The sequence below is a fragment of the Piliocolobus tephrosceles genome, chromosome 7, assembly GCF_002776525.5.
Source record: "Piliocolobus tephrosceles isolate RC106 chromosome 7, ASM277652v3, whole genome shotgun sequence".
In the NCBI taxonomy this organism is placed as follows: domain Eukaryota; kingdom Metazoa; phylum Chordata; class Mammalia; order Primates; family Cercopithecidae; genus Piliocolobus; species Piliocolobus tephrosceles.
Window position 1 is genome coordinate 59,257,131 of NC_045440.1, and position 19,126 is coordinate 59,276,256.

General features: G+C 38.7%; 1 protein-coding gene across 3 annotated transcripts in view; it reads left to right on the plus strand.

Moving 5' to 3' along the window:
• Positions 1 to 18,223, plus strand: part of UBXN2B (UBX domain protein 2B) — a 40,304-nt gene extending 22,081 nt beyond the window's left edge. Inside the window, exons 5-9 of one of the 3 annotated variants that reach the window (XR_002733653.1) lie at positions 1,259 to 1,368; positions 1,718 to 1,808; positions 6,486 to 6,623; positions 12,682 to 12,843; positions 14,145 to 18,222. Coding sequence is in view for 2 of the 3 variants with exons in the window: in XM_023222374.2 (XP_023078142.1) it covers positions 1,259 to 1,368; positions 6,486 to 6,623; positions 12,682 to 12,843; positions 14,145 to 14,307 (573 nt within the window). In the remaining variant the exon portion in view is untranslated. Of the gene's footprint in view, positions 1 to 1,258; positions 1,369 to 1,717; positions 1,967 to 6,485; positions 6,624 to 12,681; positions 12,844 to 14,144 lie in introns of those variants that run through there. The other 2 variants (XM_023222374.2, XM_023222375.1) reach the window with 2 other exon arrangements.
• Positions 18,224 to 19,126: the final 903 nt, after the last annotated feature.

Below are 19,126 nucleotides of genomic sequence, written 5' to 3' on the forward strand. Positions count from 1 at the left end.
ACAATTATGCCTTGCACTTAGAGATATGTAACTATTTGTTGAAAGAATGTGTGATTTGGCCAGGCGCGGTGGCTCAAGCCTGTAATCCCAGCACTTTGGGAGGCCGAGACGGGCGGATCACGAGGTTAGGAGATCAAGACCATCCTGGCTAACACGATGAAACCCCGTCTCTACTAAAAAATACAAAAAACTAGCCGGGCGAGGTGGCGGGCGCCTATAGTCCCAGCTACTCAGGAGGCTGAGGCAGGAGAATGGTGTAAACCCGGGAGGCAGAGCTTGCAGTGAGCTGAGACCCGGCCACTGCACTCCAGCCTGGGCGACAGAGCCAGACTCCGTCTCAAAAAAAAAAAAAAAAAGAATGTGTGATTCATTGTCCATATGAATTTGCAGCCAGGCGTGGTGATGTACATCTGGAGTCCCAACTGCTCCAGAGGCTGAGGTAGGAGGATCACTTGAGCCCAGAAGTTCAAGGCCAGCCCGGAAAACATAGCCAGACCCTATCTCTTTCAAAAAAAAAGTGTTTAAAAAAATGAACTTGGGCCAGGCGCAGTGGCTCATGCCTATAATCCTAGCACTTTGGTAGACTGAGGTGGGCAGATTGCTTGAACCCAGGAGTTCAAGACCACCCTGGGCAATATAGTGAGACCCTGGCCCTTTAAAATAAAAAAACAATTAAAAAAAGAAAAATGAACAAATATATAGTTATTATAATAAATGACATATTTTCATAATCTAAAATGAGGTGAGGTAAAAATGTAGAACACCTAAAGTCATTCTTTGTTTCTGTGGCCTTTTGAAATTTTGGAGTTTTAATTTTATTGTAGACATTTATAGTTTCATGGAGGGTCACTGGAAATTCTTTTCCCCTTGGCATGGATATTTAAGCTCTATAGCAAAGAAGAGTATGGGTGCAGATGAAGGCAAATGGTGGGAATCGTGGGGTGCAGCTCTTCTCATTGCCTTCATTTTCTAGTGAACCATCCACCAATAGTACTTCAAGGCCATGGTCTAGCTGTGGGACCTTTGGTATTTGCAACCATTGTCATTTTGTTAAACTGAATGCAAACTAGCTAAACAAATACGTGTGGTTTCATTAATGTCTTTCACTATGAATAAAGAATAATAGAAATAACTCCGTATTTTAAATTAAGTAAATACATTTTGCAATATCACATTTGGAACTTAAAATTGTTTGGGGGAGATGTATTCTTATATATATGTGAATACATATACATTTTTTTTTTTCTATGCCCAAAAGGTTCAGATTTTGCTTAAACTGTGGAGCAATGGTTTCAGTTTAGATGATGGAGAATTGAGACCTTACAATGAACCAACAAATGCTCAATTTCTGGAATCTGTTAAGAGAGGGTAAGATCTATTATTTGTATTCTATTTGTTACGTAGAGTAGGACTTATTTTCTTAACAGACTATTAATTTTTAGTGCACTATGGGTTTTCAAGAAGTAGTTCCTGGAATATATTAAATAAGTGGTTGCTGGGGGTGTGGGTATTCTTAAGTTTTATAAAAGATATACTGCTATCTGTGAGTCACTGGTTCTTAACTTTGTGGGCCGGGGCATTGGACATTGGCCCATTTTAAAATCTGAGGAAACTATGAACCCAGCTCCAAGAAGAAACATCTTAATGTGATAATCAGTGAATTAATTAGTATGTAGCTACCCACCCACTAAGCCACTGTCCTGCTTACTGTTGACAGGGTGACTCTGATTGCATGTATGCCTGAAATTCAGCAACTTATGTTAGAAATCTTTTAATGTGGCATTACTGCTGGCAGAAGATTTCAAAAGGTTAGTTTGAAGTTACAATTTGTGAAAGTGAACTCAGATATTCAGTGCTCTGACCCATCCAAAGAACATTGTAACTTACCAGCTCTTCTTGCTAAAGGAAGAGGAATCAAGTGATTTTGCTATGATGATAAAAGGTTTTCTGTGTTATGATTAAACTAGCTGAAAGTGGGGTTATTTCTAAGTAGTTATACAACTAAAGACATAAAGTTGAGCATAAACTGGGAAATTAAGTTGTAGGAAAGGATCAGAATTATACTATATATAACCAGAGTTATATATACTGGGTTATACCCCATAAAGGAATAGCAGGTGGAGCATTTCCAAATGTTGAAATATGTCCAGGATGAGTGGCTGACATGGAGTGGAGGTTAAATTCACTGGAGTTGAAGTAGTAGAGGAACTCTAAAGGAAAGGTATTTTAGAAGACTAATTAGCATGAATTTTGAATTTAAATTTTATACAGATACTGTCAGGATACCAAACAAAGGCAACAAATGCCGTAAGAAGTATGCTGAAGTCATTGGGAAAGGTGGGAAGCTGTCCTAGGAGGCACTATATGGGGGTGGCAAATACAGGATATAATGGTGTAAGTCAATGCTGTGGACTTGGAGACCTGCAGAATCACTGAGAAGAGCTGCGAGCAACTAGGTGGGGGAAGTTTTGATTGGCTAAGTGAAGACCAACATAACTATAGAAATTGATACTAATTTCAAGATAGTGGAAACAACATATTGAGAATGAATGTTCTATTAAATAGATAAAAACTAATTTATTGTTAAATGAAAATAAACCATAAACTTTGTAGGCTAATGTTTAAACAAATGTGGTATATTAAAAGAATTTTAAAATTTGAGCCACACCATATCTGCAAATATAAATTATGATCAGAAGAGTTTTAGAAAAGACTCCTTAAAGAAAATGAGTACTGTCAGGTAGTGGTTCTCAGCTATGTAAGACCCATTGTCTCCTTTTTATGAGAAATGTTTTGTAAAAGCATCTACACTATCCTCAGAGAACTCATAGATAATATAATCTATGTACATGATTTTCCAAAAGAAATTAATATTCTACCTTAAATATATTGAGGAAATAATTAATTGTGAAATGATACGTGTTTTAATATATAAATGCCCTGATATGACCACACAGCACACGTAAGAAGCAGTTCGTTTGTACCTCTATGCAATCTAGCACTTCCCATGTAAATGTGACAGGTATAAAAACAGAAAAATGAGGCATATGAGGTTGTCAGCTTAATTACTGCAAGTAGCTTGCATTCAAGGACTTGGTAAAGGTCCAAACAAAACAAAGTACAGTGTTCCCTCACTTCACATGGTTGCACATTCCTGGAGATTTCAAAGTATATTAATACAATAGCCTAAAAAATGTGTTTTGCTTGTATATGAGACAGAGTTAGGTTTTAGGATCAGACAGTATTATCCACGTGACTCCCTGGAGGGCACATAATGATTCTTTGGAACCCAAGACAAGTCTTTCTCACATAAGACAGAACTCCTGTTGCAGTGCATCTGACATCCCTACCTCGACACTGAATGACAGCAGTGCTCTCAAATCACCCCATGATGTTTAGATGGTTTAGATGTTTTGTCCTCCCCAAATCTCATGTTGAAATGTGATGTCCACTGTTGGGGGTGGGCCTGTGGGAGGTGTTTGGATCATGGGGTGGATCCCTCAGAAATGGCTTGGTGCCATCCCCATGGTAATGAATGAGTTCTTGTTCTGGCAGTCCAAGTGAGACCTGATTGTTTAAAAGAGCCTGGCACCTCCCTTTCTCTCTTGCTTCCACTCTTGCTGTGTCATACACCAGGTCCCCCTTTGCCTTCTACCATGATTGTAAGTTCCCTGAGGCTTCACCAGCAGCAGAATCTGGTACCGTGCTACTTATACAGCCTGCAGAACCATGAGCCAAAATAAACCTTTTTGCTTTATAAATTACCCAGCCTCAAGTATTCCTTCATAGCAGTACAAACAGACTAATACAGAAAATTGGTACCAAGGAGTAGGGCATTGTTCTAAATATACCTGAAGATGTAGAAGCATCTTTGAAACTGGGTAATAGGCAGTGGTTGGAAGAGTTTGGATGTCCTTGAAGAAGACAGGAAGACAAAGGAAAATTTGGTACTTCTTAGAGACTTCTCAAGTGGTTGACTAAAGTATTGATAGAAATATGGGCAGTGAAGGCCAGGCTGATGAGTTCTCAGATAGAAATGAGGAAGCTATTGGGAACTGGAGTAAAGGTCAGCCTTGTTATGCCCTAGCAAAGGACTTGTCTGCATTGTGTCCATACCCTAAGGCTTTGTGGAAGGTTAAACTTAAGAGTGATGATCTAGGATATCTAGTGGAAGAGATTTCTTTTTTTTTCTTTTTTTTTTTTGAGATAAGTCGTGCTCTGTCACCCAGGCTGGAGTGCAGTGACGTGATCTCGGCTCACTGCAACCTCCACCTCCCAGGTTCAAGCAATTCTATTGCCTCAGCCTCCCAAGTAGCTGGAATTACAGGTGCTCGCCACCACACCTGGCTCATTTTTGTATTTAGTAGAGATGGGTTTCACCATCTTGGCCAGGCTGATCTTGAACTCCTGACCTTGTGATCCACCCACCTTGGCCTCCCAAAGTGCTGGGATTACAGGTGAGCCACCATGCCCGGCCCTGGTGGAAGAAATTTCTAAGCAGCAGAACATTCAGGAGGCTTTTTGGCAGCTTCTAACAACCTGTGGTCAGACATAGGAGCAAATAAATGGCTTAAAGTTGGAACTCATATTTAAAAGAAAAGTAGAGCCAGTTGAAGTTTGGAAAATTCTCACCCTGGCTATGTAGTAGAGAAGGAAAAAGTGTTTTCAGGCGAAGAATACAAGCAGGCTGTGGAGCAACCACTTGATAGAGAGATTTGCATGAATAGAAGAGAGCCTAGCTTAGTGCTACTAACCAAGATGATGGGAAGAAAGCCTTGAAGGCGTTTCAGAGACCTTTAAGGCAGCCCCCCATCCCCCATCACAGGCCCAGGATCCTAGGAGAAAAGTGTGGTTTGGGAGGCCAAACCCAGGGCCCAGCTGCCCTGTGCAGCCTCTGGACACTGTTCCCGGGATCCCAGCTGCTGCAGCTCCAGCTGTAGCTCCAAAAGCCCCAGGTGTAGCTTGGGCCTCCATTCACTCTGAAGGGCACAAGCCACTACTGTAAGCCTTGGTGGCTTCCACATGGGGTTAAGCCTATAGGCGCACAGAATGCACAAGTGAAAGAGGCATGGGAGGCTGCACCTAGATTTCAGAGGTCCATGCCAAAGGGAAATGTAAGGTTATAGCCCCCAGACAGAGTCCCCAGTGGCACACTGCCTAGTGGAACTGTTGGAAGGGAGGTGCCACTTTCCAGACCCAAGAATGGTGGAGCCACCAGCAACCTGAGCCTGGAAAAGCCGCAGGTACTCACCTCCAACCCATGAGAGAAGCCACAGGCCCAGAGCTGCCCAAAGCCTTGGACACCCACCTCTTGCACCAATATGCCCTGTATGTTGGGACATGGAGTCAAGGATTATTTTGGAGCTTTAAGATTTAATGTCTGCCTTGCCAGGTTTCAGACTTGTGTGGGGCCTGTTGCCTCTCTCTTTTGGCAGATCTCTCTTTTGGCGTGGGAATGTTTACCCAATGCCTATACCACCATTCTATCTTAGAAGTAAATAGTTTATTTTTTATCTTACAGGATTGTGGGTAGAAAGAACATGACTTGAATCTCAGATGAGATTTTGGACTTTTGAGTTAATGCTGGAACGAGTTAAGACTTTGAGGGACTATTGAGAAGGGATGGTTGTATTTTGTGATGTGAGAAGGACATGAAATTTGGGGGGCCAGTGGTGTAATTATATGGTTTGGATGTTTTGTTCCCTCCAAATCTCATGTTGAAGTGTGACCTCCACTCTTGAGGTGGGGCTGGTGGGAGATCTTGGATCATGAAGGCAGATCCCTCATGAATGGCTTGCTGCCATCCCCATGGTAATGAGTTCTCACCCCGGTAGTTCACTCAAGAGCTGGTTAATAGCCGGGAACCTCCGTCTCTCTCTTGCTTCTGTTCTTGCCATGTGATATGCTGTGATTGTAAGTTTTTTGCCTTCCACTGTGATTGTAAGTTTCCTGAGGTCTCACAAGAAGCAGATTCTGGTACCATGTTTCTTTTACAGCCTGCAGAACCATGAGCCAAAGTAAACCTCTTTGCTTTATAAATTACCCAGCCTCGGGTATTTCCTTATAGCAATGCAAATGGACTAATACACCCAACAAGCGAAAACACCCATATCAATTTTCAGAACTTTCTCCAAGGAGTTTATTAATAAATATCCACATTACCTTTTTACCCTCATAGGAATTTTCTGGTGCTGATTTACCTGTAAATTGCTGTCTTAAAATTTAACTTTCTAAATGCCAGAAGCCCTCCAAGATAATTATGACAACTAAAGCATCCCTGTGTTGAGAACCAGTAAGGAGTAATGTGAAGTAACCTTTAAAAAGATCTACAAGGACTAATCAGTCATCATGGAAATTTTTGTGTTATAATTTAAGCAAAAAATTCTGTTTTCCAGTGTAGCTCATGAAATAATTACAGTAATCTCAACAGTGTAGTTTAATTCTTGAAAAACTTAATGATAACTTCTTTTCCCCCTTTTTAAAAGAGAGATTCCCCTGGAGCTTCAACGCCTTGTTCATGGTGGCCAAGTGAATTTGGATATGGAGGATCATCAAGATCAAGAATACATAAAACCTAGATTGAGATTCAAGGCTTTTAGTGGAGAAGGGCAAAAACTTGGAAGGTAAAAAATCCTAAATGAGAAAAATACCTTTGTTGAACATGAATTTTTCTTTGAGAATAAGAAAAGCAAAATGACCTATGAAGTAAAAACAAAAATATGAACCATGCACACTAGATATATAAATCTGTTAATAGTATTATATTATTATACCATTATATCATTATGATATTAATTGTGATATTAATACTATAATTAATATTAATACTTAGATTACAGTTACCATGTTCCTGGCCCTCTAAGCCCTATACATGTGTTATCTCAGTTAATCTTTACAACAACTCTTTGATGTTATTACTTCATTTTGTAAATGCAGTAATTTGCCCAAGATTATTGAGCTAAGAAATGACTAGCTTGTGGGATTCAAACTCAGGCACTCTGACTCCAGAGTCTGTGCTTTTCACCACTATATTATATGCCTCTTTCAGATTACCTGGTTTCAAAGGAGAGAATTGTAAAGGGTTGTTGATGAGATAAAATGATGGATACCTTACATCACAACTTAAGCATGCATGTCTGCCATCAGTAATGACCAAGCTCTTGCAGCAGGAGCAATGTGCTTAGCTTTGTGATTTTCAATAGTTTTTAAACAGCCAAACTCTTTTTTCAAGTCATGGAAGCCCAATATGTAAAATCTGAGCTCCTCTAATTGTTGGTGAAGGAAGGCATTGTGTCTGAGACATTTCCGAAGAACGTTAGGACTGAGGAGCACAATTTAAAAACCAACGCACATGGCAGAATGTATGAGTGGTTTCCTTTATAGTAGCCATGGCTTAATGTAATCTTAGAAATTGTAAAATATGTTGGTAAAAGTTACCCTCTACTTGTCCACATATTGTTGCAGGTAATGTGGAATTGTCGCATTGGCGATGTTTCCGGTGTATGCTTTGGTGCATCCTTTGCTTCTCTTCATGTGATTCTTTCCCTTCCAAGCCCCGTTCAGTTGCCTGGTGCACACTCGTTGTCTATTCTCTCCTCATATTTCAAGATAGGAAAGAATTCAATATTGCTTCTTTATACTTTGCTATCTCTAGTCTCCCTTTCTGTGTTCTCTTCTCCTGACAGAGACTGGTGCTGGGGACATAAAGGAAATACAGGAATTTATGTTGACCTGTTTTTCTTAGGACACAAACTCTTCAATTTTCATTCACAGGTTTACTTGGAAATTTTCTCCCTCGTCTCTCTTTCCTGCCAACACATGTCAGGCTTCTCTTTCTTTTTTTTTTTTTTTTTTTTTTTTTTTGAGATAGGGTCTTGCTCTGTTGCCCAGACTGATGTACAGTGGTGCAGTCATAGTTCACTGCAGACTTGACCGCCTGGGCTCAAGCAAGCTTCCTACCCCACTCTCCTGACTAGCTGGGACTATAGGCACTGCTGAGCCCAGCTAATTTTTTTTCATTTTTAGGTTTTGTAGATACACGTGTCTTACAGTTTGCCGAGGCTGGTCTTGAATTCCTGGCCTCAAGCTGTTCTTCTGCTTTGGCCTGCCAAAGTGCCTGGGTTACAGGCATGAGCCACTGTGCCTGGCCAGGCTTCTCTCGAATTGTATAATACTATGTTTTTACTCCTCTTGTTGTGATCAACATATATATATATATTTTTTTAATTTTCTAGCACTTCCCATTTTCATTTGATATTTATTGAGATTATGATTTTTAATTAGAATGTGGATAAAATGCCTAGTCATCTCTTTGCTATATACATATTCCTTCTCTGTTATTTAAATATATGACTAAGAATTAATGTTAGACTGCACATCCTTGTTGGTAGACCTACAGTTAATCTAGACTTGGAATTGAAGAAGGTAGCATATAGGGAAGGCAACTGAGAAGAGCCAGTGATTATTAAACTCATGAAAATAAGGATATTATCTGATGATAATATCTCACAAAGGCCAGTCATTTTCCTTGTAAAGCAAATAGAGAAAATAACAGAAAAGAAAGGAGAAACTGATGGAAGAAAGTGACAGAGATCAGTGGTAATAATGCCATGTTGATTTACTAGCCATATTGATCAAGATTTTGATTACAGAAAACAGAATCTACTTGCCAGTAGTAATAGATTTCTTACAGGATCTTGTGTAGTTTATAGAATATCTGGAAGAGACAAGCAAACCAAGCTTTCCTTAGCCAGGAGAAACAAACACCACAGAAGAGTGTTCCAGAGACAATACCTGTGTCCCCCAGTCAGGTGCTCCGTGCCCATGAAACTAGGGACGAGATACTAGAACATTCCATCATAGAAGAAATAAATGCTTCCATCACCTTAGTAACCAGAAGAGCTACAGACTTTCCACTTTGAAGTGCTTACTTCCACCAAACAAGTGTATGTTTGTTTGCTTGGTGGAAGGGTAGAATCATGAAATCCTAGCTGCCGGAGAGTCTGAGAGATGTAATCTTTAGAATTTTCAGCTTCTAATAGAAGGAGATAGCATGATGATGTGAGCCTATGTGTACACAAACCCAAATGTCGAATAAGCAAATATATTCTAAAGTGAAGAATTACATAGAACATTTTATATTAAAGATTTACATTAAGAAATATATTAAAAGTTCAATAGTTAACCTTCATTTAGAAAGTAACTTTCTAAAAGGGCTTGGTTCTCAAGAGTTCAAGACAATTATTTACTGAGCAGGAAATAAAAAGAAGCAAGTAAAACAGAAATGAAAATAATCTATTGTCTTCCATAGATGGCAGTCTGATTACACACAGAATGTTACATAGATGGAAACTAGATCTTCTTATGTGATATACAATTATGGTGCAAACCAAAATGCCGTAAAAATATTACATAGTACCCTCACATAATAGAAGAAGGCAAACCATAGATGTAAAACTGCAAATTTGCAATGGTAGAACAAACTGTATTATTGAATAAAAATTAGCTTGGTGAGCTAGAGTAGTGCCTAACAAGTAAAAGACCTACAAAATCACGGAGTCATTTTTAATAGGGAGGACTAGTAAGTAGGCATTCTTGGTAGGCTTTTGAGCTGGCGTGTATAATGATAAAAATCATGATTTGAAGCAGATCTTTCTGCAGAACAGTCACTGCCTGTTTGTCCTACTGTTCTCTTCAAAAGATTTTGCTTAACACTCTCACTCACCTGGGATTTGTCTTCATCTGGGGCCCTAGACCCTGAGGGCTCTCTTCTCTAAAACTTCAAAGCCTTTCCTATCCCAGCTCTTCAACAGCTGTGGCCTGACTGAAGCCTGACTGGGTTGTCAGCCTGTGCGGCTCAGTACCTCTGGGGGCAGTCTCAGCTGTGCTGAGCAGGCAGTGCTGTACCTCGCCAGTCTCACAGGCCTGAGCTGCTTTCCTAAACCCGCTCCTTGACGCCTGCCGCTCACTCTCAGCAAATCTCTTTGCTTCCAGCTTCATTGAGAAAATAGAACCTGACAGGAATTCACATTCTTATTGTGTTCCCCTCCAACCTTCAAGCTTATTAATGATCATTTCCATTCTCCTCTCCCTCTATAAGTTTGAAGAAGAGGGTGTTTCTCCTCCTGTCTGAGGGAATTACAACCTACATCCTTTCCTGCCATTTGCCTGGAAACCTTGTTGTACCAATTAATTTCTCTTTTCTTTCTTAAAAAATTTTCTTTTTAATGTAAAAGTTTTACTATGGCTTGATCAATTGAATGATAGAGAAAGTTTTAAATAGCAAACAGATGTGATTTTGACAGCTAAATATTAGAATTAACATAACTTGCCTGGGTACGGTGGCTCACACCCGTAATCCCAGCACTTTGGGAGGCTGAGGCGGGCAGATGACTTGAGATCAGGAATTCAAGACCAGCCTGGCCAACATGGCAAAACCCCATCTCTACTGAAAATACAAAAAAAAAAAAAAATTAGCCACATGTGGTGACAGGCACCTGTAATCCCAGCTACTTGGGAGGCTGAGGCAGGAGAATCATTGGGAACTCAGGAGGCAGAGGTTGCAGTGAGCTGAAATCACACAACTGCACTCCAGCCTGGGCAACAGAGCAACACTGCATCTCAGACAAATAAAAATAAAGTAAAATAAATTAACATTACTTTTTAGGCTGGTTTTTGAATACCACACTACCAGCTTGTCCAGCTATCTATCTGTGTGGTTCTGAGCATGTCTTTTAGTCTCTCTGTGACTCAGTTTCTTTTGGATAAAATGATATGGTTGGCCTAAATTATGTTGAAAGTCCATCCATTGCAGTTCTCAAATGTTATTATTCTGTATACAATAGTTTCATTGTGACGTACACACATTTTCTTACCTAGCTTCCCCATCCTGTATTTTCTGTTTTGAGAAAAAGCATACCTGGTCAGAATCTGCCTTAAAGAGAAAGCAGTAGATTACAAAAACAACAGGGAGGCAACTTGACGTGTGGAAAGAGCCCAAGCTAAACCTCAACTCTCTCACTTACCAATACGAATATTGGGGGTAACTTTTTTTCTCCCCAGAGTTGTTGTTAGGATAATTACAATGCTAATAGCCAACTTTTAGTAGTGCCAACTATATAAAAGCACCAATTGAAGTGCTTATGTGTCCTCATTAATTTCATCTTTACGACACTGCTGCTGTTGTCTCTCAGGCACAATAAGGGTAAGTGACTTGCCTGGTGTCACAGAATAAGTGCAGAGTTGGTACTGAAACCAGGTAATCCAGCTCCGGGAACCATGCTGTTAACACTGCTTTCCAGGCTGATGTAAATGAAATAATGTATGTGGCAGATGTGGTAATGGTGGTAGTGACGATGATAATGTGTATACCTGGTTATCAGTGAGGCAGAGGTAAAGAGGTCCTTTGCATTCAGTGTCTCGTGTCTTTTCTCTTGTATTTTCATCCCCCTCGTGTAAGGGACACTGGACTGTTGGCCCTCAATTCCAAATTAAAAAGAAATTCCTTAATATCTGATCATTTATTGTAAGTCATAATTTTAACCTTTTGTATATTTTTATGTATCCTCAAATCAGTTCTAAAATTAGCCTCAGGAAATAGCTAAAGAAAGTATCAGCAGTTAGTAGCAGGTAATCTTACCACTTTATTGTGTACTCTTGAAAGAGAAACTTTTTGAATGGGAGTAAGAGTCATGATGATTTAGATTGGACTAAAGCCCAAATGCACATAGAACTTTTATACGAGTAATATGTAGATACATGTGTGTCTTTCTTCCAGAAGAAAATAATTTATAGGAAACCATCTAAATCTCAGTGTTCAAAAGAAAAAACTTGAAGGTTATCAAAAATCCCTTAAGATGACTGAGAAAATTGGGCTAAATTTCTTTTAATTATTTAACCAAAAGAGCACTCCTCTATTTTCGACATTCACTTTTGATATATACTGGCTGATCATCCTGCTCATGTTAGAAGGGCTAAGACAGCAATGCTAGGGTCACTAGTAACCAAGTTCCAATGGTAAGATGTTCTGTCAGGCTTCATTATGAATTTATTGTCGTGTAGTAACATTTTATTCCTCACTAGTACTTAGAAGTTATTTCTGTTTTGCAAAGCAGTGCTTGAATCACATGTGTTTAAGTAATATTAGCTAAGTTTAAATTAAGTGAATTTAGTGCTGATCGTATGTACACAATAGCTGGCACCTGTTGAAACACTGTTCTAGGCACAATATTAAGGACACACTGGTATAATATACCTTCATAACATAGTATTAATCCCTCATTTTATAAATGATAGAACTGGGATTCAAAATGATTGATGTACTTACTCAACTTCACACAATTGACGTAGCTGGGATGTGAAACCATGTCTGTCTGTGCTCTTAGTCATTCTTTGACACTAACTCAGAGTTGCTTATACTTCTCAATAAGACTGGTTTGCTAAATGTGATGAAATTGCAAACAGTTAAATGAGGAAAGGATACAAAGTTAGGCTTTTAAGAGAGATTAGATAAACCAAATAGGAATCATAGGATCCAAAATAACTTTAACATAATGAAAGAGGTTGAAAGAAGTATAGGAGACTCAAATGAAGCCATATTCTAAGTGTTCATCTGCCTTCTTCAGTTTGTCACATTTTACATACTCAAATTTGTGTTCTAATTCTTTGATTCTTCTTTTTTAGCCTTACACCTGAAATAGTCAGTACACCTTCCTCTCCAGAAGAGGAGGATAAATCAATACTTAATGCAGTTGTTCTTATTGATGATTCAGTGCCAACAACAAAAATTCAGATCAGGTTGGCAGATGGGAGTCGTTTGATACAAAGATTCAATAGTACACACAGGTAAGCTTCTTTACCAACAGTGTCTTGTTTGCTGTTCTGTACACTGGGTTACTTATCTAAGTAAAACTGTATGTGACATGAGTAATGAAGAATATGATACTCTTTAGGTTTACTTTTGAAGTAACTTTTTGACAGAAGAAACATTCTTAAAAGGACAATAGCTGTGTATAAGAAATGAAATATATGGTATTTAAACAGTCTCTCTAAACTATCCAAATACTAATGTGATCTCAGGTATCATACAAAAATAAATTAAGAACTACAGTTTTACGTTGTTACTAAAACTATATGAAGTAGAATCAGATTTAATTTAACATAGTAAAACCTTTGGGAACTTCATTCATTTAAAAATTTGTGATAATGTTGATTGGGATTTTCTGTATAGCAAATACTTCATAATATAAATGTATATTGCAAATCAAGTTTAATTGTACTATTTTCAAGAACTTCAGATAGTGTTAAATTTTTCTTTAATATTGATTTGTACATCAACATTTGATTGGTCCGTTGAAGTAAGACCCTAACAGGTATATTTTTGATTTCGGTTAAATTACTGTGTTGATGTGAGAGTAGTTTCTTAAAATTAGTCCTACAACAACACATATCATAGTTTTAAACTCACCTTGCCACAGGTCAATCGTAGGTACCTTTTTCAGGTCATATGCTGCTAACATATTTTATATTCTGAAAAAAGTAGGACCTGTACTTTTTTTTTTTAAATATTTTTTTGGAGGCAGAGTCTTACTCTGTCTCCCAGGCTGGAGTGCAGTGCTGGGATCTCAGCCCACTACAAACTCCGCCTTCCAGATTCAAGCAATTCTCATACCTCAACCTCCTAAGTAGCTGGGATTACAGGCAGCCACCGCCATTCCCAGCTAATTTTTTCTGGTTTTAGTGAAGACAGGGTTTTCACCATGTTAGCCAGGCTAGTCTCGAATTCCTGGCCTCAAGTGATCTGCCCACGTCGGCCTCCCAAAGTGCTGGAATTACAGGTGTGAGCCATCGTGCCCAGCCGGACCTGCACTTTTAAAATAACATTGGTACACTTACTTTATGCATAACTTACCTGAAGATTGTTTCCATTTTACAGGAAAAGTAAATGTTAAGTACACACTAAAGTTACTTTACATTTTAACTGAAGCCTAAGATAAATCCTTCAACTGAAATATTATACATTAAAGAAAGTTAAAACACCTTTATATAAAGATTAAAATTTTGTGATTTTTATTATGATTCAATTTTAAGTTTACATGAAGATATGGTTTTTTATATTACGAATTATTTTTATCTCATTTCTTCAGGATCCTGGATGTCCGGAACTTTATTGTACAGTCTCGTCCTGAATTTGCAGCTCTTGACTTTATTCTTGTGACTTCATTTCCAAATAAAGAGCTAACAGATGAAAGCCTGACACTGCTAGAAGCAGATATTCTTAACACTGTGTTACTCCAGCAACTAAAATAATATTGTTCCTGTCCATGCAGTAGCATGTGGGAATAGATGATGTGCCATATTAATAAGAACAATACTTCCAGCACTAAAAACAACCAAATTATTTTTATTGTTTTTACAGATAGATTTTGGTTTTATTGTTAATTCTGTCTTCCAACCTGAATATAGACAAATTTGGATTAGGAATAGACCTTGAGATAAGTATGTTTGAGTTTTTAGTTGAAGGACTGGCTTATGTTGATAGTTTTTGGATTTCTAGGCAAATCAGTTTGTTACATGCTTAGTGTTAATGTAACATTTGTTTGCAGAAAAAAATGAACAAAGCCCCTTTTTGATAAATGCGTTTGGTAAAATTTGCACTAAAGTTTCTTGATGCAGCATTAACCAACAGCCATTAAGAAATCTTTTGATCAAATAACGTTGAAAATTTGTCTGTAATATATACTGAAATGTGTCTATTTTGATTTTGAAATTGTTTGATCATACAATAATTATTTCTCCTATTAAGAATTTATACATCCTTTTTACTTACTGATTTAGATATATTACTAGTATCAGAAACTACAGTTTTGCCTTGTATTTTACAGAATTATGACTGTTGTGAACTTAAACAGAAACACATAAAAGGTCAGCAATTCTTTTTTTTTGTTTTGTTTTTTGAGATGGAGTTTTGCTCTCGTTGCCCAGGCTGGAGTGCAATGGCATGATCTCCGCTCGCCACAACCTCCACCTACCAGGTTTAAAAGATGCTCCTGCCTCAGCCTTCCGAGTAGCTGGGATTACAGGCATGCACCACCATGCCTGGCTAATTTTTGTATTTTTAGTAGAGACAGGATTTCTCCATGTTGGTCAGGCTGGTCTCAAACTCCCAACCTCAGGTGATATACACATCTCAGCCTCCCAAAGTGCTGGGATTACAGGCATGAGCCACCACGCCCAGCCTAAATGTCAGCAATTCTTAAGAAGATATGGTAAACAACAACAACATTTTAAAATCAAGTAATTACAGTTCCTCCCAGAGCTTGCCTTGATCACATTCATTTGTTCATTCAACACATTTTTCTAGGAAACTCACTGTATAGACTAAACACTATTCTATGTGCTCAACCTAGAATGTCTTCTCCAGAACAAGACTAGTGTAGAAATATAGGAATGTAAATTCTGTCGTACAGACTAGATCTAAAGAATTACCAGCATAAATGTTTACATTTCTGCTGAAGCCAGAAGCTTCTCCTTCTTCCCAGACACCACTTCGTCCTTAGTTATCACTCCTGGTTAGTTTTTCATTGCCACCATAACAAGTTACAAAATGTGGCTTAAAATAGCACAAATTTATCATCTTAACAATTCTTTAGGTTAGGAGTCCAAATGGGTTTCACGGTGCTAAGATCCATTTGTTGGCAGGGTTGCATTCCTTTAGGAGGCTCTATAGGAGAAGCATTTCCTTGTCGTTCCACCTTCTAGAGGACATCTGCATTCCTTGGCTTGTGGCCTCCTTCCATCTTAAAAAACAGCACTATTTCATCTCTATGACCCTTCTGTTATCACATCTCTCTGACACCAGCCTGGAGAGGTTCTCTGCCGGACTCATCATTAAATTAGGCCCACTGGATAACCTAGGCTTATCTCCTCATCTTGAAATCCATAGTAACCTTAATTACATCTGCAAAATCTCTTTTACCATCTAAAGTTACATATAGGTTTGGAGATTAGGACATTAACATTTTATGTAGAACATTATTCTTGCCTACTACAGTTCGCCCTAGTCCCCAGCTCCACCTCTGTGTTAAAGATTCAGATTTATGACAAATTTACCTCACTCGTAGGTGCTCAAAAGTCACAAACCATCATTACAGTATCAACTCTAAATCCAAAATCTTACCTGAGTCTCACCAACTCAAAAGTCTCAAATCTCACATTAAAGCCATCTAAATTAAGTTTGAGAGGATCGGGGTGTGATTTCTGGGGCATAATTCCTCTCCATCTGTGCACTTGTGAACCTAGAAAACAAGTTTTCTGCTCCCAAGTATGCTGGCATGACAGGCGTACGGTAACAGTTATACACATTCCTGTTCAAAAAGCAGAAATTGGGATGAATAAAGGAGCCATGAGCACCAATCAACTTACAAAACCAGCCAGACACCCTCCTTTAAGTTTCAAGGTCTGGGAGTAATCTTCAGCTCACTGCTCAGTTCTCTGGGCTTGTGACTGTCTCAGTCATCTTTTTCACAAAAGGTAGCACTCTCGTTTGCAACCGTGTGTCAGCTTCTCAGTTTCTTTTATATTCTCTAAAGCTTTCTGTTAAAAATGGTGGTGCTTCTGCTATAACGTTGTCAAGAAACTTGTGGGTCTCTTACATATGTCATGGGGATGCACTCATTTAGATAGGAGGCTCCTCACATATCTTTCCTGGAAAATCCTGTCTCTATTTTTGGCTTTTTGTGAAATAGCTAAGAGGATCTATGATTCACACTCTTAATGTCTTCAAAGAGCCTTTTGTGTGACCTGATACTTAACACCTTTTGATGTTTCTGAAGTATTAGCAAAAGGTTATACAGCCATACCTTCATCACTTTCTCTAGAGAAGACTGACCTAAATTTCTTAGTTTTAGTGGCTTTTGCCATTTGAACAGGCCGCAAATTTCCCAAATCATCAAGTCCTGGTTTCTTTATATTTAACATTCTTCCCTTAATTTATCTACCTCCTTCCACGTTTTACTATAATCAGCAAGAAGACAGCAGGCTGTATCTTCCACAGCTTGCTTGGAATTATCTTCGGCTAAATATTGAAGTCATCACTTAAAAGTTCTGCTTTACACATAACTGCAGGACACAATTCAGCTTAGCTTTTTGCCGCTATGTAATGAACCCTTTTCTCCAGTTTTCCAATAACATATTCCTCATTTTCTACCAACAGTCTATTCATGATGATTTAGATACTTGTCTATTATACTCCTTTCTTCCTTCAAGGCCACCCTAGCATTAACATTCCACATTTCTACTAACAGTCTGTTTAAGGCAATTTAGCTTCTTTCTGGCATGCTTCTCAGAATTCTTCCAGCCTCTACCTACTGCCCAATTCCAGAGCCACTTTTCCATTTTTAGGTATTTGTTACAGCAGCACCCCAAGTACCTAAAAAAGTCTTTTGTGCCTGCTTCACTGCCAGATGACTTGAATATGCTACTAGATTTGGAATTCACCTTTCTCCAGGGTCACTGCTTATTTCAAAGAGGTGAATTTACCTGTGCTAGGGTTTTCATACTGGGAGTGCTACCAAAACTACCACAGGATGAAAGTGGCGAGCCCACCACTGCAGAGACGTTTTCTCAGTGCCATAATTGAGAGGAATTCTTCTCTAAATAAGCTCTACTCTTTTCACTCATTGAAAACAACTTGGATAATGTATAACAGCCAGCCCCGTTTCAAAAAGATTACCAGGGGTAAAACAACTTTTTCATGGATCAAAATCATCTTCCGAAGAAAATGATTTCTTAAAACAATTGAACATTGTAAATCAAAGGGCATTGTCCTGTTTTGGATTAACAAAACAGGAAAAATAACTAAACCTTGTAAAATTATTTGAAATTTTCTTGTTTTTATCAGTTGAGTGCCTATAGATGCACATACAAAAAACAACTGCCATTTTTGTATATAATAGTCTTCCAAAATAGAGATTTACATTAGGAGAGAATTAAACATCCAGGAGGGATGAACAGTATTTAATGTGTGCTATGTAGTGTTTTGCTTCATTGAGAGTCATTTTCATGAATTATTTTTACTACTGCAGTCATCTTAAATTTATAATCATCTCAAAAAAGATGTCACAATGAACAGACAACCATGTGTGAGGTCATTTTGCATGATGTATGTAATCAGAAAGTTTGAAATGTCTGCTTACTAATAAAGAGTGTTTTCTTTCACTGAAACTCATTGGAAAGATTTTTCAAATTTTCTTTGATTTGTAGTTTTGAGTGGCTGAATAGATTGTTTTAACATGAATAACATTTTCTGTGGTTTAATTTCCCTTGGTGCACCTTTTTCAGGGACAGAGAAGGAACTGGTGAATTTCCTGTTACTGTTTCTGTTTTTTTTCTACCCAAATAAAAAGGCTCAGCTGCTTCTTTTTTGCCACAATGAATTTCTGAAAACCTTGTCACCACTGTGAAAGGAAGGTACATCTTGGGACCCCAGAATCACTCAGCTAAAGGGAAAAGTCAAGCTGGGAACTGCTTAGCGCACACCTGCCTCCTCTTCATTCTGTTCAGTTATCCCTCTGCTCACTGAGATAAAGGCCTGTCTGATTACCTCCTTTGGAAAGGCTAATCAGAAACTCAAAAGAATGCAACCGTTTGTCTCTTATCTATCTATGCCCTGGAAGCCCTCTCCCACACTTCGAGTTGTCCTGCCTCTCCATGTTGATCCAGTGTTCACCTTACATGTATTAATTGATGTCTCGTGTCTCCCTAAAATGCCTAAAACCAAGCTGTGCCCCAACCACCTTGGGCTCATGTCATCAGGACCTGCTGAGGCTGTGTCACACTTGCACATCCTTAACCTTGGCAAAAGAAACTTCCTAAATTGAGACCTGTCTCAGGTATTTGGGGTTCATGCAACGTATATTGTTAAAAAGTGCATCACGTTGAAGCGGCCTTGTCTGGGGTTACACCCGAGGTTCGTTGTCTCACAGCCACAGAGATTAAAGATGCGGACACACAGAGTGAGGTTAAGAGCTGAAGTTTAATAGGTGAAAGTAAGAGCTCTCTGCGACCAAGAGGGGTCCTGGAAAAACTGGTTGCTGATCCGCAGTGAAATGCAGGGGGTTTTATAAAT